Below are 22,177 nucleotides of genomic sequence, written 5' to 3'. Positions count from 1 at the left end.
ATTACTATTTCTTATGTCAATATGAACTTTTATTTTGAATCATTTGGATCTGAACATTCATGCCACAATAAAGAAAATTACATTGATAATTATGCTAGGTAGCATTCCACATCAAAAATTCGGTTTTTATCATTTACCTACTCGAGGACGAGCAGGAATTAAGCTTGGGGATGCTTGATACGTCTCCAACATATCTATAATTTTTTATTGTTACATGCTATTATATTACCCGTTTTGGATGTTTATGGGCTTTACTTTACACTTTTATATCATTTTTGGGACTAACCTACTAACCGGAGGCCCAGTCCGAATTGCTGTTTTTTTGCCTATTTCAGTGTTTCGAAGAAAAGGAATATCAAACGGAGTCCAAACGGAATGAAACCTTCGGGAGCGATCTTTTTGGAACAAACGTGATCCAGGTGACTTCGAGTGGACGTCAAGCAACAGAGGAGGCGGCCACCAGGGTGCCCGGCGTGCCCCCTACAGGTGGGCGCGCCCCCCACCCTCGTGGGCCCCTCGAGCGTCCACCAAACTACTTCTTCCTCCTATATATATCCACGTACCCTGAAAACATCAGAAGCGACCACGAAAAATTATTTCCACCGCCGTAACCTTTTGTATCCGCGAGATCCCATCTTGGAGCCTTCGCCAGCGCTCCGCCGGAGGGGGAATCGACCATGGAGGGCCTCTACATCATCTCCAAGGCCTTCCGATGAGTTGTGAGTAGTTTACCATAGACCTTCAGGTCCATAGTTATTAGCTAGATGGCTTCTTCTCTCTCTTTGAATCTCAATACAAAGTTCTCCTCGATCTTCTTGGAGATCTATTCGATGTAACTCTTTTTGCGGTGTGTGTCGAGATCCGATGAATTGTGGGTTTATGATCAAGTTTATCTATGAGAAATATTTGAATATCCTCTGAATTCTTTTATGTGTGATTAAGTTATCTTTGCAAGTCTCTTCGAATTATCAGTTTGGTTTGGCCTACTCGATTGATCTTTCTTGCAATGGGAGAAGTGCTTAGCTTTGGGTTCAATCTTGCGGTGTCCTTTCCCAGTGACAGCAGGGGCAGCAAGGCACGTATTGTATTGTTGCCATCAAGGATAAAAAGATGGGGTTTATATCATATTGCATGAGTTTATCCCTCTACATCATGTCATCTTTCTTAATGCGTTACTCTGCTCTTTATGAACTTAATACTCTAGATGCATGCTGGATAGTTGTCGATGTGTGGAGTAATAGTAGTAGATGCAGGCAGGAGTCAGTCTACTTGTCATGGACGTGATGCCTATATACATGATCATGCCTAGATAATCTCATAATTATTCGTTTTTCTATCAATTGCTTGACAGTAATTTGTTCACCCACCGTAATACTTATGCTCTCTTGAGAGAAGCCACTAGTGAAACCTATGGCCCCTGGGTCTATCTTTTATCATATAAGTTTTCAATCTACTTTTATTTTCATCTTTTACTTTACAATCTATATCATAAAAATACCAAAAATATATTTATCTTATCATATTATCTCTATCAGATCTCACTTTCTCAAGTGGCCGTGACGGGATTGACAACCCCTTTATTGCGTTGGTTGTGAGGTTCTTGTTTGTTTGTGTAGGTGCGTGGGACTTCTGAGCAGCCTCCTACTGGATTGATACCTTGATTCTCAAAAACTGAGGGAAATACTTACGCTACTTTGCTGCATCACCCTTTCCTCTTCAAGGAAAACCAACGCAAGCTCAAGACGTAGCAATATATCCAATGCTGCATCAGATGATTTGTGCTCAGGTGCATCAGGTACTACAGGATCTGTCCAATGAACCAAATGCATATGATAAGCTTTGGTATAAAAACAATGAAGCATGTAAAAAGAAGGCATGGCATTGCAAAAACTGAAACAACCAAATTGGAAGTAAAAACTCCTTTGGGGAAACAAAAATGGACAGAAGAAAAGGGCAGTTGATTTAAAAAAAAGGTGGAAACTACCTTTGGCGACTGTATTATCAAGTTCTGGGATTATAATACCATCAACATACTTCATGGCAATTTCAATGCCATCTCCCAGATTGTCATTTGATTGTGAGATCACATTCCTTAGCATAAAGCCATCATCGGCTTCTTTACTTGGAGATTCCTGAATATTTGCTATTGTGGGGTTCACATGCTGAAATTCCGTGTCATGTGGCTCGCTATTGACTGCATGATCAACATGATCCAGTGGTTGCAATACTGACATCGGTGGAGTATGAATTGGCTCAGAAAAGGTACATGAGGTCTCAATAAGAGTGTAAACAGCAAATTGAGTGCCATCACTTGTTTGACTAAAAGAAATATGTTGATCAACTGTGTCTTCAGTATGAATACCATTGTTCTTCATTCTGAACGATGTTCACAGCTGAAGGTGCTTGCTCAGTTTCCTGTACTTGCTAAGGAACTAAAACTTGTTCTGGAACTAGAGCTGGAATTTCAACTTGGATGTCCTTGTTGGTGTGGCTTAAGGTAAGATCAGCAGTAGGACTGACTTCTACATGATCTTGGAATAAAGAACTTCTAATTGGCTCACTTTTTATCTGGACTGGGCAATGGTTGGTGTTTAATGGTTCATTGTGGTTATTCATGTTGCTGCGTGCTGAAAGAAGAACAATGGGATTCGTGGTTGAAGTGCCAGGAATGTTTACTTGGCTGTTTGTATTTGGCTGATGAGACATCAGAGTTGCTTTGAGATCTGAAAACATATTCTGCACATACTGTTCATGAAGCTTCTTCCAAATTTGATCATGCTTTGCAACAACTTCAGATATTATATTCATAACCTATTAGTTTGGGACAGAAAAGTTAGATGTGTATTAGTTCAAAAGGTTAATAATAAGCAAATAAACATAGGAAGGAACAAATCATTATGCAGCAAATCATTATATGTTCAAAAGGAAGGAACAAATTTTGCATTGCAACTAGGAGCACTGCAAACTACTCATATGTTGTTCTAGGAGCACTGCAACTCATTATATTTTGAGTACTCATATGTTGCACTAGGAACAGATCATGAGCATTTTGAAAACCACGTAATTTGTCAACACGTGAACTTTTCAATATAATTGAGAACCACCTAACTGACAAGGAGCAAATTACCTCTACCAGAATTCCTATCTCAACTGAGAGTACGAAAACAGTATGTTCATTTTATAAAATGCAAAACTAGTTATATTTTTGAGTACTCATATGTTATACTAGGAACAGATTATGCATTCTGGTTTGTTGCGAACCATTAAGTGAGGATGAATATTCAGAAGATTATCGAGCTCATATTTTGAAACAAACGACTTTTGATTATCACTTAAATCAGAAACTGCCTTATGCCACCTGATGGTAGAAAACCTGTGCTTGATAGTACCAGCAGGATATTTGTAAAGTCTAGGCATGTTTAGAGTTGAGGGAGGCATGTATAGTAATTAAAAAAAGTAAGGTGGTGAAACAAAGACTAATTAAAAACACAGAAGAATGTGTGACAACTAAGAAAATATGACAAGAAGGTAGCACACAAAAGTTATTCTCAAACTGTGGTTAAAACATATCTTACTCATGGTTTATTGTAAAACAGAAAAGAAGAGTGATTCTCCAATCAAATACTATAAAGCAGTGAATTAACAGGAATCAATGTATAAAAAAATGCCACAAGTTCAACAACCTCGAAAACAGCAAGCACTCTTACCCCGGGAATGCATTAATATTATTACCTATTACTTATTCAATTCCTCATAACATCACTCTCAGGAAAAAAGAAAGGGCACAATAAGAAGTGGCCACTGTAGTAAGCATCAGATTAACAAAAAAATGGCATATAACTTCACAGCAAACAACAATAAAAGTAGCCACTGGTCGTTGGTTCCACCTATTCCTACCGTTCGCGTTCGTTTCGTTTCCCCACACCCCACGCGCCGGAACCCTGAAAGTTGCTTTTCCCACTCACTAGGCCAGGCTAGCCTAGGGTTTTGTGGATGCATCTATGAATTAATCGAGAAGGATAGGTGTGGAATCAATACAAGTATAAAACATGTGACCCAACAGCTGAATGCATTCAGTTAAGCAGTTAAACAGATTTGCTATTTCCGTATCAATTACAAAATACTGTTATCTGCATAGGCACATATCAATTGACTATCAGTCTTATAGCAGAAAAATCGACTGTACATCACGACGCTGCCAGATTAATGAGAGGTAGGATGATTTAAGGGACAATTTCTTGGATGGTGCAAATGTAGGAAAATTATTTTCCAGCCTGATTAAGAAATCAACAAACTGAGGGAACCACAAATATCAAGAACCTTCACTTTAGTTGCATAAATCTTAGTGGGATCAAATATTTGGGTTGTCAATACATCATCCAGCACAAAAACAGTACTAGTAAATAGTTACACAAGCATATGCAAATAAATTCCACATGTGTCATCTTCAAATGCTACTGCAAAATTCAGAAAAACACAGAGACAACCATGCTACACAAAGCACCTATCATCATCAACAAAACAAACAAAAAATCCCAAGGACAAGTGCCAGAACACACAACCCCCTAACAAGATCATGCTGAAAATCATACCCTGAATCCAAATCTCTAAACATAACCCCCTAACATCATCATGCTGAATCGTACCCCTAATCTAGATCTCTGAACACAACCCCCTTGTCTAATCTCCAGAACATCCAAACACCACCACCACGACCAAAGCCCCCTACAAAACCCTAGCAACACTTGACCAAAGCTAAGTGGAACAAAAACGGCTAGATCGCGCCGTACCACACAAGGAGCAAGGAACACAACCGGGGGGGGGGGGGGATTGGGCGCGTTACCTTGTTGATGCCGAGCTTCGCCGGGACCTAGATGACGCCGAGCTTCACGAAACCCTAGCAGACGCCGAGCTTGGCTGAACCCTAGCCGACGAGACACAAAAAACCTGCAAAAAAAAACATCCAACGCGACGAGCTCAGCTAGATCTGATGCAATGGCGCAGATGAATAGGAAGTAGAGAGGCCCGCCGGCTGCTTACGACGGCGGCAGTCACTTGCGGAGTAGGATCCCAGCGGAGGAAGCCGAAGAAGCGGCGGTCGGCGGAGGAAGCCGAAGAAGCAGGGACCGGCGGAGGAAGCAGAAGAAGTAGCGGCCGACGGACGAAGTAGAACAAGCAGCGGCCGGCAGAGGAAGCAGAAGAAGCAGCCACCGCCAACGAAGGAAAAGGGGGTCCAGGCGAGGCGAGGGAGGAAGGGAAAGTTGTGGCTTCTCTGTCGACGAACGAGTCGGGGCAAGGGAGGAAAAGGGACACGGAAGATGAAATAAAAAGGCTGGCCCACTCGAGACGAGGGGGTGTGCGGCGCCTCAACATTTTGCGGCAACAAGCGGCGAATAGGATAGGGAACTCTTATACGCCGCATTCTGCGGCAGGAAGTCGAGGCTTCGCACAGGCAGGGCTTCGACTGGGCCGGCCCATGAAGACAGCCACTCAAATCGAACGAGCACTGCAGCTAAAAAAAAAGACAAATGCGCTATAAGTGCGATTGCCGGGATTCGAAGACATGGTGCACCTGCCAGCTCACCTAGCAGCATTATCTGGTTAAAAGAGTAGCATCACCCTTAAAGAACCGAACGCGCCGCACAAAGCCGAATTAGTTTAAGAATTTCGAAAGCAATATTATTTTTAAAAACAGAGTGTTCTTTTTTTTATGAGGGGTAAAAAAAAACAGACTGTTCTGAGAAACGCAAACACTTTCCAAATTTTTTTCACAAGTTTTGAAAAAACTATAACATAATTGAAAAACAAGAACTTTTCTTGAAAATGTTGAACAATTTTTTTAAACGAGAATATTTTTTCAAATTTTAAAACAAAATTTGGAAACGTGAACATATTTTAAAATTCCTGAACAAAATTTGCACACCCGATTTTATAAAAACTTGTGAACAATTTTTGAAACAGGGACATCTTTTGAAACTCCTTAATAATGGAATACTGGAATTTGTGAACAATTTTTCAAAAGATGAACTTCTTAAAAAAATTGTGAAAATTTAAACAAAAACATTTTTTTGTAAAACAAGAACATTTTTTGAAATGCCCGAACAATTTTTGAGATATGAAGATTTTTTGAAACTCCAGAAAAAATGAAAACATAAACAATTTTTGGAAATTGTGAACAATCTTTAAAAATGGGAACATTTTCTAAAATTTGAACAAAAACATTGCAAACAATTTTTGTAAAACAAGAACATTTTTTGAAATGCCCGAACAATTTTTGAAATAGGAACATTTTTTGAAACTCCTGAAAAAATGAAAACATGAACAAATTTTGGAAACTGTGAACAATTTTTGAAAATGGGAACATTTTCTAAAATTTGAACAGGAACATTCCAAACAATTTTTGTAAAACAAGAACATTTTTTGAAATGTCCAAACAATTTTTGAAAAATGCGATTTTTTTTAATATGTTAACATTTTTTGTAAACGCGAACATTTTTTTGAAATTTTGAACATTTTTAGAAACACGAAAAATTTTGGAACTTTCCAACCAATTTTTGAAAGAAACAAAAAAAAACCTAAAACAGAAAAAAAAAGGAAAAGGAGAAAGAAAAAGAAACAGAAAAACGGAAAAAACGAAAAAGGAAAAAGAAAAACCGGTCAAAAAGGAAAAACCGGTTCAGGGAACCTTCTCCCAAAACCGGCTGGCTAGGTCTGGTACAATGGGCCGGCCCATATTTAGCGATGCGGGGTATTGCCCCTGTGCGTTCGGTCGACAATTGGACGCAAAGAGCATCGTATAGGGTTTTCCAATAGGATACTCCCTCGTTTTCCTCTGTCTTGCTGAATGCGAGACACAGAAGAAAGTTCTTGGGCCTGGTTAATAGATATACTCATGTTTAACATGCTAACCACAACAAGGCCCAGTAGCCCAACTCACAATCAACCATGGCACCAAGCCAGCTCCCTCGACCAGGTTCCCCAAGCCCCCGCCGCCGCCGCCCCTAAGCTCCCCTCCCACGTCCAGGTCCGGCAACGACGCTCAAGGCTCCCTATCCTCCGCTTCGTCCACCCCGAATTCCTCCTGCTGCCTGCCGTGTCGCCGCTTCCAGTACTGGCGGCCGTCCTCTCCGAGAGCCGCTAACTTTCGCGCCACCACGAGCCGGGTAAGAAGATGGTGAAGGGGATGCCCAAATCAAGACCTATCAAAGCGGCGGCCGAGGTGGTCTTCGACCCGTCCGTCTCTGGCCCCCGGAAGCCGCGCCGCGCCGAGGCGCCCTCGTCGAGCGGCGAGTATCACCACTTCATGGTTTGTCCCTGTGTGTGGTTTGCTTTTTCTTGGAGCACGTCTGTTCCGAGCCATCATCAGTTCCTAATTTTGTGCTGACCTTTTCTGCTCTAGGGGTCGAGTCTTTCAAATATGTACCACAAGCCAGCTCCGGCGAAATCTACTGACATGTCTGATGATGAGCCTGACATTGATATTGAGAAGTTGTTGAAAGATGTCGAGCTTTTCGGTAATTATCTCATATACTGCATCCTCGGGCGTTGTGAACTGTTTTGTTCTGATTATTTCAGTGTGGTTTAAGTTTTAGCATGTGCCATAGCTGCTAATATTAGTATACCATGTCAAACAACTGCTCGCGCTCTGGTCTAGCTATTTGATGACTACCGTAGTAATTCAAGAGCTCGTATTTGTGAAGTAGAATCTGAAACATTTGGGCAAAATATTGAATATTAACAACTCATAAACGAAACAATGGTAACAGTTATATTATTCTTTCTTAATCAAAGAAGTGAAGTTGTTTCTGGCGCAACTCCAGAAACATAGACGCAGATGAAAAACACTAAATTGCATTTCTTCATACCCAAACTATAATATGGAACAAACTTCACATTATATTCTACAACCGATAGGCACATCCAGCGAAAAAAAACTACATTCTCAAATAAAAGCAAATATCAATGTTTCCTCAACAGAACCCCAGAATGTCCTATCTTAGCCATTTAGCGAGCTGTTAAAAAGGATTAACATTTTGCATAGGCATACAACAGAACAATTTCCAATTGTTTCAGATTTTGCTTATTCTTATAAACAGGCTAATATGTTAGTGTTTCTTCAACTAAACGGACTAATAGTGAGCTCATCTCTCCTTGTACGCTTACCATTTCATCTGAGTTTTTGTTCAGGCTCAAACATTCACTCGGTGCTATATTTACAGGTGCCACTACATGGAAGGACAAAAATAAAATACAGAACCGCAAAGTAGTTGAACTGGGCGGAAAGGTAATCTTTGTTTCCTTGTATATATCCTGACTTGAAACTTTGCACTATCTCAAAAGTTTTCATTTGTCTGGAATAGGCCATCAAGAAGCAGCGTACACCGTTGTCTGTGGCAATCCCAGCTATGAAGAATCAGCAGAAAAGAGAACAAAAGAAGATTGAAGAGGTATGTTTCTCAATTACTCTGACTCTGGTTTGCTCTGGAATAGTGAGTGACACATGATAACTCTATACAGGAAAGACTGCTTGGGATTTTTAGGAAACAAAACAAGAACAAGAAATTTGAGAAGCTTAGACCAGAGGACCGAGTACTCAGGGCAACTGAAGGGCGCTTCAAGAATGGTATACTCGATGTGAAGCACCTTATGGGAGCACCAAAACCATCGTCGTCGTCATCGTTCAGAGATGCGCCAGAGCGGGAGATGAGAAAGGGCAAGAAAGGGAAAGGAAAGGTAAAGGGGAAGGGGAAGGGGAAGGGAGGCCGAAGGAACAGACGTTGATGGAACACCTTCGTAGTGTTTGTGCCAAGATAGATGCACGAAGAAGAGGCATTAAGCTGACACCTTGAACCGTTTTTGCATCGAGATATCTTCGGTGATACTTGTATCTTAAGTAATCTTTCAGACCAAGTGACCATCCTATGTTACGTATATTTTTACAAGCATGTATTTCTTTTTCCTCCAGCTCCTTTACATTACGTCTGACGTTACTCGACGAGCATTTCAGCTTCCCAGAATTCGGTTATTTGGCTTCTGGGGTGCTTGTGCACTTTTGACGGTTTGACCTGATCAGTGAAAAGCATTTCGGCCATGCAGAATACGTCGATTTGGCAGTTTATTTCCCTTCTGGGTGCCTGTGCATTGTGATTTGATCAGTAAAACCTGATTCTGCGATGGCAACCTCGGAGATAACAGGTTTGCCGGGGCAAACAATAGTTCCTGAACTAGTACTTGATGGCAGTAGCAGCTCTTTCCATGGTTGCAAGCGGGGTGGTATAAAGGAGCCAACAGTTGAGCATGAACATTGAGCATGAACTTTTAATTATCTGTTGCCTCTGTGAAGACGCAGTTCTGAAGAAAGAGCATTGAGCATGAACTTGACAGTGCAGCCTTTTCTACGGTTTTTCAACCCATCACTCTAGTCCTGGTCGTGCTGCTCAAACGCCTAGCAAAATCTCACAAATACACAGGAGACAGGACTAGCCCAAAACTTCTTGCAACGAGAAATTACAACATTTTGGGCATTCTACCCTTTATTATTACAACAGACACTCAAACCTCCCTTCTGATAAGGTAGGCATGCAATGTAAACCGGCTTTCACGAGAGTGAAGGCACGTTCGATCAGAAGGAGGCTCCGCTGTTGGTTTGATCAGAAGGCTCGTGTGTTCTACATACGACTAAATCTAAAAGCTCATAGCTCTGCATGTTTTCTGTGCATGATGTGCTTGACAACTTCATACGAAGAGACGACAATGCCCACTGAAGGTCCTGCTCGTGCCATGCGAGGGCCTGCGCCCCTGAATAGGCCATTGATACCTTCATTCCTGCGACAAGTGACGTTCGCATCACAAGTGTTATATGCATAGCATTGTGCAGAAAACTTGCTATATGCAAGAGACTAAATAGTGGAGTATGTTGACGGCAAGCAAAATAATAATCACATCATTAAGCATTCCTGAAACGCCTGACAAACCGTCGCTACATGATTATGACTCTGTCTGCATTTGGTATTGTAGTGGATTCTCATAATCCCATTTGCTCCACCTGCTTTTCTCTATTTTAGTGTTTCTTTTACCCACATTTGCATACTTTTATGGCTAGTTTCCGCAGCAGATTATAAAATTCGCACAATTCAACACAGCTCAGCAACCGAAAACAGAGCCTATCTCTTTCTCGTTTAGAAGGATTCGGCGGGTGGAAATGTGCAAGAACATAATGATGCTTACTAGCTCATCAGCATATGTGTTCTTGAATGAAGAATTTTATAGTCCATGTCCTACTGAAGAGAATGGTTTCATTATCGCTGAGGACATGTTTGTCTATGCTAGTACAGCTTAGGGAGCCTAATTCTTGTTCTAACTTTTGGCTCCACTGATACTTACATCTTCCATTTTTAAGTTTTAACCCCGATGATTATGGAGTTTCCATGGCATTTTTTGTTGAAAACCTAAGGTGGGTACGTTGCAATGGAATTTGCTGAAGGGAAATGTAAGTTACCTCCAAACCTCAAGAAGTATGCGCCGTGTGTTCATGTTTAATACCCTAGCAGGATCCTTCTGAAATGAGAATGGTAAATTTAGTAAGCACAAAATATTGAGCAAAAAAAAACATTAAGTATTTTGTGTTATCGGTAGCAGTTGATTCCCAAGCTCTCTGCACACCAGGAATGACTGAAGGCACATAAAGCCTAACTAACAAAAGTCAGTAAAGAAACTAGTGATAAGCTAATGGCCCAAGCTCTGCTTGCCTCTATTTGTCTGCGTGTCTTGGCGACATCAAGAGGGCATGTTGCACCAGAAGAGATGACTCCAGCAATGAAGCCTGCGGAGAAGTTTGCCCCCAGTATAACTGCTGCATTGCTCTCCTCACCAATTAATAACCCCCAAAAGTGTCTTCTAGTCTGTACAGAAAGCATTTACAGGTCAAAACAGTAGTTAACTTTACAGGCTTGGATGAATTCAAATGGTCTAAATCATAATATAATAAACTAAAGCTCAGTAGTAGCTCACTGGTTCAAGAACCATCCAACATATAGCTGAAAAGGGGACATCACGTGCAAGTTGTGCTCCCATACCAGTCCATAGAAGATGGTATCCCCGAGCTGTTTGCACTGTCGAAAGTACAGCTTAATCAAAACAAATGAGAACATAAAGCTACAATTATTAGTTAGTTTGTATAAATTTATGCGAATAATGTAGCAGGTGTGGTTAATTGTTGTGCTAAAGGAATGATTTGACCGCTTCATTACAGGCCAACAGACAGTATAGTAGACTAATGGCATACAATTTTCAGGGTGACTGATGCTTTGCCTCGATGATAGCACGCCTAGCATAGTCTTCCACATTCCAGGGGGCTTCGCTCCACCACTTGACTGTTTGAAGGCCTATATATGTAATAAGAAAATACATAATTATATCAAAAGAATGACATAGAGAATAAAGTTGCAACCAGAATAAGTTTCAGTTTCTCTTTCAACTGTTTCAACCATGCTGGTACTGGCAATTTCTGTTGAATCAGAAGCTAGTAAATATTTTTACTTTTACGTATCTAAAAGCATCATTTATCTTAAGGCTTTAATGTCTCACAAAGTATTAATGTACACAGTCTGCTGGCAAGAGTTAAAGAGCAAATTACGTATCACCCCCCCCCCCCCCCCCCCCTTCCCCTAGTACATGTGTTTTCTTTTCTCATAACGGTAACTGTAGAAAAGCGAGGATTCGATATCCTGACCTGCATACGTGTTCTTGCCAGCTCAATAGGGGAACAAGTTATACATGCCAATGATCGTGCAATAGATCCAGCAATGAGAGGGGCATATGGCCTAAGTTTGGGATAACTGCGATCTGAATATTCCTCAATCCAATTGCGCAACAGGTCATAAGAAGGCAGATATATCCCAACCTGAAAGACATAGCATAAATTTCTAGTGAGATACAAATGTGAAGTACATCAAAATGTATAATTCTAACATCCCATGACCTTGACCCAAATTGAATGCAGATCCAAGAGGGCACAAGAAACACATTAGATCCTAAATCAGTAACAATCTATAGAAAGATTGTGTCACAGATACCAATCCTCAAGCAAGCATTAATATATGCTCACCACAAATTCTGCTCCTACTTGCATTTAAAAATACCTCAGACTGTTAGACAATTATTACTGCTACAGGTGTGATCGAACTCTTTTTGAGAAAACAATGGGCATTCCATCCAACTTACTATTAAAGAGCAAGCATGTGCAAGATCCATACTTTTTCCGTCAAAATAAATTACACCATTGTTACTTCCATTTATAGTTCTCTTATGCTTTACCAAGAGAAATCATGTTGGACTCTACAGGAGGACGGTAAAGTTGTCCTGATTATAAGACCCCTAGAAAATCCTTCAAAATGGTACTTGAAGATACATAATGGGAAGAAAAATATTGTAGAGAAAATTAAATGTAAGGCAACGAAAGCTCCATGTAATATTAATATTAAGGTATGAAATAGGCTAATTAGTACAAACAGACTACTAGCCATGGAGCTGAAAGGATATACCGTTGGTACCGCCAACGCTAAACTTGCACCAGTACCTCTCCATAGTCTAAAAAATCCTTCCTGCAGGAGCTCATAAATCGTTAGTGAAGATGATCAACCCAAAACAGGAAAGCACAATGAAGAAGAATGCTCATAAGTGCATTTACCTGTCTACTGATCTTAGAGAACACATCCATTGTTCCTCTGTACTGAAAGCATTCAGGACTGCAGGATGGCCCTAAACCACTCAACTTCAGTCCACCAGGGTTACACCATGGGTAGCACCTAAAATCTGACCATATCTGAGCAATGCATTTCAGAGAAAAACAAATAAACAAGCAAGCAATACTGTTGTGTAAACAATTAGCAAACACACACACACACACACACACACACACACACACACACACACACACACACACTTTTTCAGAATTAAAAGGATAAAACCACAAATCACCCTGACAGAAATACATCTGCTTGCCAGTATGTAACTATTATCAGAATTGGGTGCTGCAGATGGTTTATCTGCAAAAAAGTATGTGTGCATAGATATTAAGGTTTTTTTAATGGAGAATAGACTGGGACACACAACCCAAAAGGAAAAAAATGCTCGGATTACGACATACATATAGTTCTCCTTAAAGAACCACAAAAGTATTCTGTTGAGCAGGCTTATACGGCTTAACTCGTGGTATACAGAAGGAGAGCAGCATGTGGTCTATAAATCTTACAATTGACAGATATGGTCTAACTGATGGCTTTGATTCTTCTCTGTTTCTGAGTTAATGTGAACTTTCAAATTCATTTCTGGTTGACCAGAGAAATTGGTAGGAACATTCAATTGTGAAACGGCTCTGTGTGGGACAGAAGTGGGATGCTTACCGGATTGTAGACAACTCCAGCGGCTTGCGCCTGTAGTCTCGTCTGCAAGACAAAAGTAAGGGTTTGAATCAACACATGCGGTCCAAGTCTATATGTGCATTTTGTCACATGTCCCGGCCAATTCGCCTGGCAGCAATACAGCGATCATGCCGACAAACTCTCTACTCTCTCGTTGCAATTAAGTGGCGCAAGTGTTCTGTTGAGCAGGAAAATTGGCCAAGAGCACGCGTTGTACCCCTGTTCACCTAGACTAGAAGAAGCCTGGCGACGGCGCTGGAAAATGGCGGGACCCGCGCCCGCGGAGGACGATTCGTTTTGTTCTCGCGGAAAGAGAGGCTGGGGCGTGGCAATTGGCCAATTGGCACGCTTGTGCGTGGTGCGGCGCATACCTTGGCGACGTCGAGGGGGTTGACGAGGACGGCGGAGACGACGGCGGCGCCGGCCGCCGCGACGGCCCGCTCCGCGAACCCCATGGCGCGCTCGGGAGGCGGCGGCGGCGGGGCGAGCTGCTCCGGGGCTCGCTCCGCGGTGGCCATGGCGAGGGAGGAGAGGGAGAGGAGGAGGCGGCGGACGGATTGATTGTGTGTGTGTGTGTATCGTTGCCGGTAGTTAAGACACGGCTCGTTTTCGAAGCGTACTACTCCCGAGAGAGATGAAGAAGCGACCACCGCTACCGCGCCGTGCCCACGTGGCTCGCTTGCAGCTACGTGTGTGCTTACGCGTGAGCTGCCGACTTGCGTCGTTGTTGCGAGAAGGATGGCGCTCAACTGCATGGACGTCGAGCCTTGTCAAACTTCCTTTTTTTTAACATCATTACAAACACAAGCGCTCATATACACGCGCATATACTCATCCCTATGAATCCACACACGCACACCCTACTTCATGATGAGTAATAGAGTACTCCATCCGTTTTTAGCTAGTCTGTGTATTAGTTTTGATAAAAACAAACTTTACAAATTTTGATAAAATTTATAAACAAAAATACTAACATATACGTACAATAATAAATCAATACCATCAGATTCATTGTTGAATGTACTTTCACGTCATAGACATTTGTTATGGTAAAGTCGAATGTACTTTCACGTAATAGACATTTGTTATGATAAATATTTATATTGTTTTCTATAAACGTTATCAAACTTTAATCAAATCTAATATGCAGTGTAAAATAAAAACGGAGGGAGTATGATTTGTCTATTCGATTCTCATGTGGTGTAATCAAATGTCATTTGGTGTAGTAACATCAACACCTTACGTTCTTTCATATTCCTACCTGTGAATCACATAAAGCCCAGGGACAACATGGCTTTGCTCCACGGCCGGAGCTCAAAGAATATACTTGCCAGACAGACAAAGGTAAGCCAAGACAAGAAACATCAGCATCGACGCAGTCCAAGCTATCTCCATGAACGCACCAAATTGCACATGCCAGTCAGCCCTTGCGATCAGATACTCCCTCCGTCTTAAAAAAATTTTCAAAACGGAGGCAAAAGTTTTACCTCATCGATTAATTAAGAAGAAGAGAATTGCCCAGTTAATTAACGGGAAACCGGGCGAAAACCAATACAAACTGAGCACAAACGAACTACTCACACGACATGAAACCCCACAACCGCACAAACGGTCTGTCACACTCGCCGAATACACAACATCCACAAACCCAGAGGCACCTCCCAACCAGAAATGACAACCCAATCAAGCAGCCAAAGACGTTTTGTCTTTGGCGCCACTCTTGCGATTGCCCACCTTCTTTTGTTTGTCCCTTATTGGCGTCTCTCTTAGGAGGCAAGCAATCGACCTACCTAAACCAGGTCTAGCAACTTCAACACTGGCAAGTCACAAAGTTCCTTCGCGAAGAGAGCATTTGAATTTGGGGTAGGTGCCAACACAAGTGGCTCCGTGGTCATGCCACTCACAGGCATCACCTGCCCGATGGTCACAGACGAGGGAACGACGACAGCATCTAAAACGCCGCTCTCCATGACGTCGAGAGGTAGGCTGTTTGACGCCTGACAAGGCTCCATGGGGGGTGGTGAGGACACCAAGTCCACCTCCGAAGCCTGGGGAGAGTCCAACTTGAGTTGCTCCATCGACAAAGGTGAAACAAGTTCCCCACTCAACATCTGCAGCTCGAGCATGATCTGCAACACCGGAGACACTACCTCGACGGAGGCCACCCCCTCGAAGTCCGGTAACACTTGGGGCGTCGAACTGGACCCAACATGGGGTGAGAAGCCCGAAGCACGAGGGGAGAAGCAGCCATAGAGATCCACATAAACAGGACAAATAAATGACTCAATTTTGTACTACTAACTTCGCTAAACAGGACAAAAATTACCTTCGAAACCATCAAGTTCCCCTTCTATCGACGATTCGGCAGAGAACAACTACAAACATAAATCTGTGAAGAGGTGGCAACTGTTCATGCGACTATTTCAGACACCTGCGATCATGAAACTGGATAGGAACGGCAGCAGCAAATCTAGCGAAAGTACATTCATCCTTGTCTGCTCAAACTGCGTAAAAATTACATATAATCTCCAGTCGACAACTCGACATAACATATTGGATTTTGTTGTGTGTGTGTGGGGGGGGGGGGGGGGGGGGGGGGGGGGGGGGAATCCAACTCTAAACCAAACCAGTATGACTGGCCTAGAACATGTTATGTAAGTGGCACTGAAATATTGCGGGCTTCTATTTGCTTTTTGGAGCTTCCGTGGTGCTGGTGGAGCCTGCTTCAGCCAACGAAAATTTCTTCACTTTCTGCATTTCAACAAAATGAGGGGGATTTAGAGAAATTTGAACAAGACAATACATCTTATAAGACAGAAATATACTTCGCAATGACTTGCCTGGAGGAGAACATGAGACAGGAAAAGACAAATTTAGTTGGATAATAACAGCAAAAATACATCCACACAAAGACCAGTTGCATCTTCTTTATGAAACAAACTGATCGTGACTAATATAATTATTTCTGTTAGCACCCAATTTCTGCAGAGAGTCTAGCTACATTGTGATGTAGTAACTTCTCATGGCCACAGGGGGGAAAATCGAAAGGTGCATTCCATACAATGTAGGCAGATGGATAATGTGACAATTTTCATATCAAAATCGGTCATATATACATTGAGAAACTGAAACTGATTTTTGTTGTTGTGAATGACACCTACCTAGTTTTTTTAAAGAGAATGGCGACCTAGGGTTAGACTAACTGTGGGACCAAGAAAGTGGACAAGAGGAGCTGAGAGGCGAGAAAAACAGGAGGCGTTAAAGGTTTGCAGAGGATTCGGTTCCGGTTGTTCAGCTACCATTGATTGCATCATTGTTTTTTTTCTCTCAATGTATAGATCGACTTCTGATTTAAAAATGTCATGACATAATAGGTGCATCTTGTGTTGTCAATTTATTTTGCATGTTTTGATAACTTTTTGGAACTCCGCCTATGTTTTCTCGACATAGCCAGTCCCAAGCCCGGGTAAAGGAGGAGGGTTGTGATAGGCTTGGCGAGCCAACGTCAAAACTCAGCCACTCTTATGGAGATGAAACCCAAAAGAAAGAGTTATGAGTTTCGGCTCTAGCCTACCCCAACTTGTTCGGGACTAAAGGCTTTGTTGTTGTTGTTCATAACTTTTTGGAGTAGTCATTCTGCTAGTTTAGATAACACATATCCACCTGACAAACATATTTTAGACAAGTTGCTCTCCAATAATATGGCGTCATTTAACTAGCGGTACCGAATATCACACAATCCTCAAAGGAGACAAACTATTAAAAGACTTTGGTATTTCCACTTTGATTTTCAAAGGGGAATTACCTCGGGTACTAATAAATTGGTACTACTAGCTAAGTGGTACAGACAAGTAGTTTCAGCCTTGTAACTCCGAGTACAAACAAGTGATTTAACTAAGCGTTTCTAACTTCTCACACTTAACCAGGCTTTGATCGGCAAGTTGATATCTCTGCCAACCAACAAAAGTATGTATTCCTTTAGCATGCAGGATTGTTCCAACTGGACAAGGAATCATGTGACATGGTGCTCATTTTGCTGGAAATTACACGGAAGCACATGATGTGAGATACACATGTTTGAGAGCTATGGAGTCCCACCACAATTGTCCATCCAGAAAACAGGTAGGCACAAAGATAAGATTACTCAGTGGTGGGTGATATCTTCCTTCCAAGGAATTATTAAGATGTAAGACCTTCAGTACAGGATCACAAATCATAGTTGTATCGGCAAGAATGAGCAAAGGGTCCACCAAACGCAAGGCGGCGCTTGAGCCTATAATTACCTTTTGGGCGATGCACTCCCGGAGCGCGTCGAGGAGGGCGAGGCACTTGTCGCGGTCGTAGGGGTTCTCGGCGGCGCAGTTGAGCAGCGCGAGCGCCTCCTGCGCGCACACCGGCCGCGGCGTCGTCGCTTCCTTCTCCATGCCGATCCAATCCACCGAACCAACAGCACGCGGGAGAGATGTGGCTCGAGGGGAGCTGCTACTACCTGGAGACCGTGGCGCTGCTTCGTAATTTATTCTAGGGTCGGCCCCGGCGACCAAGCAGCTGCCGGTTTGGTGTGTCGGCGGCGGCTTGGGCGAGAAGAAAGAAAACCAGCGGCGCTCCGGCGGCCGCTGATGGCATAGAAGGAAGGATTTGGAAAGCTCTCGAGTTTTCCCCTTTCCGAAGCCCGACCCGCTAGAGCCCAGATCCAAGTAGAAAATGAGGCCCAGAATTTAAGAGGCCCGTTATGAATGTTGCAGACGACCGATGGCCCATGTCTTGTCACTGTCAGCATCATCATCATTGCTCAGCAAAATTCTACCTACCTCTCTCCTCCCTCCAAGCAGTTCGGAAACCCCGCAACAACCCAAGCAAAGCGGCCAGCGCCGTCTGGAATTTTCCGGGGCGGCGCTAGGGTTTCGGATGGAGCCCGAGGAGGCGGAGGCCGTGCTGGAGACCATCTGGGACCTCCACGACAAGGTCAGCGACGCCATACACGCCCTCTCGCGCGCCCATTTCCTGCGCACCGTGCGCCGCCGCGCCGGGGGCAAGCCCGCGGGCGTCGTCCACATCAAGGGGGTCCCCGCGGACGGCGACGAGGCGGCCGACCTGAATGCGGTGGCCGAGGAGGCCAGGAGCCTCCACGCTATCCGCGCCGCGCTCGAGGACCTCGAGGACCAATTCGAGTGCTTTCTCGTGAGCCTCTCAAACCCCTCTCCTTATCCCCTGCTCAGACCCTCACTCTTGTTCGCGTGGTTTGATCTGTACTGTGTTCCGCGCGTCGCCTTCGCTATATGTTGATTGGTTTGAACCGAGTGCCGAAGTGGTTAGTTTGGTTGGTAGGATGTTTCTGTAAACTGTGGAGAGGCTGGCTGTGGGTAGAAATGTTGGTAAATTCAACCGACCGGCTATTGAAGCTTGAAAGCATGGTCGGAATTTGGGGTATGATTTACAATCTGAAGTGATTGGTCTGAATATACTAATCTCGTAGTGTCCATGCTGGTTTTGGAAGAGGGAAATCACCCTGAACTAAATCTGCAGATAGTTCTTTCAGACATCGCTAGTATGCCTTGGGATGATTTGGCCATGTCGATGTTTGCACCGGTTGACGATAGGTCTTTAATCAGCAAGGATTTCTCTGAAGGTTAAACTCATCTCGAATTAATAGTTTTGACAATATGTTTTCCAATCAACCTCGAAAGAGCAGGAGCACTGTTATTCTGTTAGAAGGAAAGTGTCCCATTCGATTAAGAATGACTTGCATTTTGATAAATATGGTAAGTATCTGTGAAAATTATGTGTCTCGTTTTGGTTTTCCAGACTCAGAACTGGATAACCTTGTTTTCTGTTGAACATAGGTGCCGGTGTTCTTACCACACTGAACTGGTTGTTTAGAAGATTTGTGTTTCCAATGGTTATATTTGTGTCTGCCGCTGCACCGTCGACATGGACATTTATATCCTTGTTAAATAAGATGCGCTTGTCTGCACCGTGATTTAACTTAAATTAGAATATTCTTGTTTGCACCATGATTAACTAAGGCAATATCTTTGTGATAGGGTATGTTATTGCCTCTCAGCAGGGCAATATTGTAGTGTGTTTCTGCATGTTGTAGTTCCACAAATGTGAATAGACCGCTAGATTACAATTGGGCACATCTATCACCCATAGATAAGAGTTCAGAAGTCTCCCCTCCGAAATGATGATATTTTTTAGTTGTGCATAGGTTGTTTTACTTATTTCAGAAACCTGAGTGCTCCCAAGCTGGCTGTGGAATTTCATAATGCATGCAGTGATGTATATTCATGGAGTGTCTGACTTGCAACGGATGCAAGTTCCTGGTTGATTATCCTGAAGTGGACCAAGTAAACAACTAAAAAACCTATACTAATTTGTCAAGCTTTTGCAGAAATGAACCTAAGTACTAGGTAGCGTTCTTTTATCAAAAGGGAAAGCACCAAGTTAGTCAACAACTGAACGTTTGGGCGAGTTAAAAAAGACACTGAACGGATGAATTTAATAAGTTGGAAACTCAAATCTCTAGATTCTCTTTATGTTCAGGCATCCGTGAAGTACCATGATTAATGCTTGAATTTCATGTCTGCACTGTGTACTTATATATTATACTCAATGTTCTTGCAGGCTGTTTGTTCACAGCAACAAGCAGAACGAGATATTGCATTAGCAAGGCTGCAACAAAGTCACATCATGCTTACCATAAGATTAAAAGAGCACCATGGGAATAATCACAAAGTCATAGATGAGGCGTTGGATTTCGTCCACAATGTCTACCATGATTTCTGGTCTTTTCTGTCAGTAAACAAGCCTGAGAAATCAAGAACTCATTCTGGCGCTAACAGTACCAAGGAGACGGGAGATGGTTCAGATTTCTTAGGGTGGATGGTTTCTTCTAGTCTTGATGTTGTCAGGAACAGTTTCAATATGAAAAATATTGGTGGTTTTCTAGGGAACAGTGCAGTGCTTGCTGTTGGCATGATTACAATGTTGCAGCTGCATTTGTCGTCTTCTGGAGAACAAAGTTCATCTTGTGGTAAATACAGCTACAGAAGGATCAATCGCGATGATTCTTCACGGTCTCTGGCAGGGCGTAGTAGGATGAGTCATCTTGATGTGTTCTTAGCCAAAAGTTGAGAGGGACTTCTGCCTCGCCTTTCTGATACGTTGTTTGTACGTATTTTTGTTAGCATCTTATCTGCCATTTTGAAGGAATTTTCTATTTTCTGGGTGCCCATTGAGTTTGCATTCTAGGTATGGATCGCGTTAGCTAGGCTAGCTTACCTCTGCTATTTTCAATTCCTTGAAATGGACTATTGTAATCCTTGTTGTAAGCAGCAAGATGTTGTATTCATGTGAATCTATTGTGTGCTCTGTTGCCAGTATATGCAGATCTCTGGCTTTGGTTGTACAATCTACATTGTTGCCCGGTTCATTAGATTGTTTTCTGGTTTCATGCTTGTGATGGTCTGTGACTTAATTGCGGATCATGTGATTTGTTTGTTCCCTGTTTGCTTCTTCAGCTTCGTACAGCTAACCAGGTGAGGATTTTGTTGGATTTTTAGCTTACTCTTTCGAGAAACCAGATTATGTTGGATTTTTGTAACCCTGTGAATGCAAATCAAAACCTCGACTCATGAACTACTTTTTGTCAGGTTTTGTCCATGTTAAATTTTACTTGGGCGTTTTCATAGGTATTACGAGGATAAGGCCTTTTGCATTAGGGTTCTGAGTGTCGGCTGAAGTTGAGCTTGCAATCTAGGTGCAGAGTGGACATGGTACCTAGTTCATTAAATGAGAGCTTCACGCTAAAATTGCTCAATTTGGGCTTTGTTCGTTTGTGTTAAACGGAGCAAGAATTGATGGGTCATCCTTTTTTTCAAATGCCGTGCTTCACGTTAAGGCTAAATGTTGGGAGTGGTTAAGCTTAGAAAGCTTGACATCTCCCAATGAGCGGGCAGTGGAGGCCTCCATCAAAGACTGGTGGATCAACATGCTAGGGCCTAGGGCACGCAACAAATCTACTCAGCCGAGAATCGCCTTCGCCAAGTTTTAAAACGAGGCCAGCACCTGGACAATTGCGGGCGCGAAGCGCACCAGGGAGACACCATGCCAGGAGAGTATTCATTTTTGCGAAGAGTTTTTTTTAAAAAAAGAAGTCTATGAGCATCAAAATTTGTACTAAGCTTAAGACACTTATTTTGAGACGGAGGGAGTAGAATTTGAGCTTTGTTGGAGCTAACATGTATCGGAGCTACGCTAAAAAGGTTGGCTCATTTTCTGTCATGAGCATCAAATGAGATTCAGACTTGACGCACTTCCCTTGAAGTTGATCTCAGATGACTTGACCCGCACTGCCCGCCTGCCCGTTGACCTGCTGACGTGGCAAAGGGGCCAGACGCCAGGGACCCTGGCGTCTGGCCCCGGTAAGTGGATAACCCCACCGGGAGAGTGTGTGGGTCCCATCCCACACACTTTCCCCAATCCAGCCCGAGCTTGAAGAAGAGCTTCTGCCCCCCCCCCCACTCTCTCTCACTCCTCAAGCTCCCCCCTCAAATCCTCTCCAAAAGGTGCTTCCCTTAGGTGGATCTTCCCATCACTTTGTTGCTTGTGGTAATCTCCCTCAAATCATCCAATTATTTTTTGTTAAGTCTTGTTATTTTGGTTGTATTTTATACATGTTGGTGGAACCCTAGTTCATGTTTTCTCCCCCTTATGTTAGTGTGAATGGCTTGGTTAACTTTGATAATATAGTG

The 22,177-nt window shown here is 42.8% G+C and overlaps 4 protein-coding genes across 5 annotated transcripts; 2 read left to right on the top strand and 2 right to left on the bottom strand.

Annotated features, from left to right (window-relative positions):
* The first annotated feature begins 6,914 nt into the window (after positions 1-6,914).
* On the top strand, positions 6,915-8,964 carry LOC123069307 (uncharacterized). The gene is made up of 5 exons (XM_044492127.1): positions 6,915-7,306; positions 7,400-7,514; positions 8,220-8,284; positions 8,361-8,447; positions 8,518-8,964. The coding sequence occupies exons 1-5, from the start codon at positions 7,172-7,174 to the stop codon at positions 8,779-8,781; spliced, it is 666 nt and encodes a 221-aa protein (XP_044348062.1). The 5' UTR covers positions 6,915-7,171; the 3' UTR covers positions 8,782-8,964.
* A 340-nt stretch (positions 8,965-9,304) lies between these two features.
* Positions 9,305-14,074, bottom strand: LOC123069305 (mitochondrial carrier protein MTM1). Of its 2 annotated transcripts, XM_044492123.1 has the most exons (11): positions 13,793-14,074; positions 13,404-13,445; positions 12,979-13,046; positions 12,689-12,806; positions 12,543-12,602; positions 11,732-11,902; positions 11,285-11,384; positions 11,011-11,111; positions 10,749-10,901; positions 10,499-10,557; positions 9,305-9,825 (listed from the first exon to the last, which is right to left on the bottom strand). In XM_044492123.1, exons 1-11 carry the CDS (start codon positions 13,937-13,939, stop codon positions 9,693-9,695), a joined length of 1,152 nt encoding a protein of 383 aa, XP_044348058.1. In that variant the 5' UTR covers positions 13,940-14,074; the 3' UTR covers positions 9,305-9,692. The 2 variants fall into 2 exon arrangements, with proteins under 2 accessions (XP_044348058.1, XP_044348060.1); XM_044492125.1 differs by lacking the exon at positions 12,979-13,046 and having other exon boundaries at positions 12,689-12,823.
* A 1,784-nt stretch (positions 14,075-15,858) lies between these two features.
* On the bottom strand, positions 15,859-18,088 carry LOC123069308 (uncharacterized). Its single transcript, XM_044492128.1, has 2 exons — positions 17,705-18,088; positions 15,859-16,172 (listed from the first exon to the last, which is right to left on the bottom strand). The coding sequence occupies exons 1-2, from the start codon at positions 17,843-17,845 to the stop codon at positions 16,104-16,106; spliced, it is 210 nt and encodes a 69-aa protein (XP_044348063.1). The 5' UTR covers positions 17,846-18,088; the 3' UTR covers positions 15,859-16,103.
* Positions 18,089-18,212: 124 nt separating this feature from the next.
* LOC123069306 (plastid division protein PDV1) lies at positions 18,213-20,812 on the top strand. The gene is made up of 2 exons (XM_044492126.1): positions 18,213-18,602; positions 20,049-20,812. The coding sequence occupies exons 1-2, from the start codon at positions 18,330-18,332 to the stop codon at positions 20,556-20,558; spliced, it is 783 nt and encodes a 260-aa protein (XP_044348061.1). The 5' UTR covers positions 18,213-18,329; the 3' UTR covers positions 20,559-20,812.
* The last annotated feature ends 1,365 nt before the right edge of the window (positions 20,813-22,177 follow it).

Source organism: Triticum aestivum, chromosome 3B (genome assembly GCF_018294505.1).
Source record: "Triticum aestivum cultivar Chinese Spring chromosome 3B, IWGSC CS RefSeq v2.1, whole genome shotgun sequence".
In the NCBI taxonomy this organism is placed as follows: domain Eukaryota; kingdom Viridiplantae; phylum Streptophyta; class Magnoliopsida; order Poales; family Poaceae; genus Triticum; species Triticum aestivum.
Note: the sequence above shows the minus strand (reverse complement) of the source record. Positions and strands in the feature narration are given on the sequence as shown.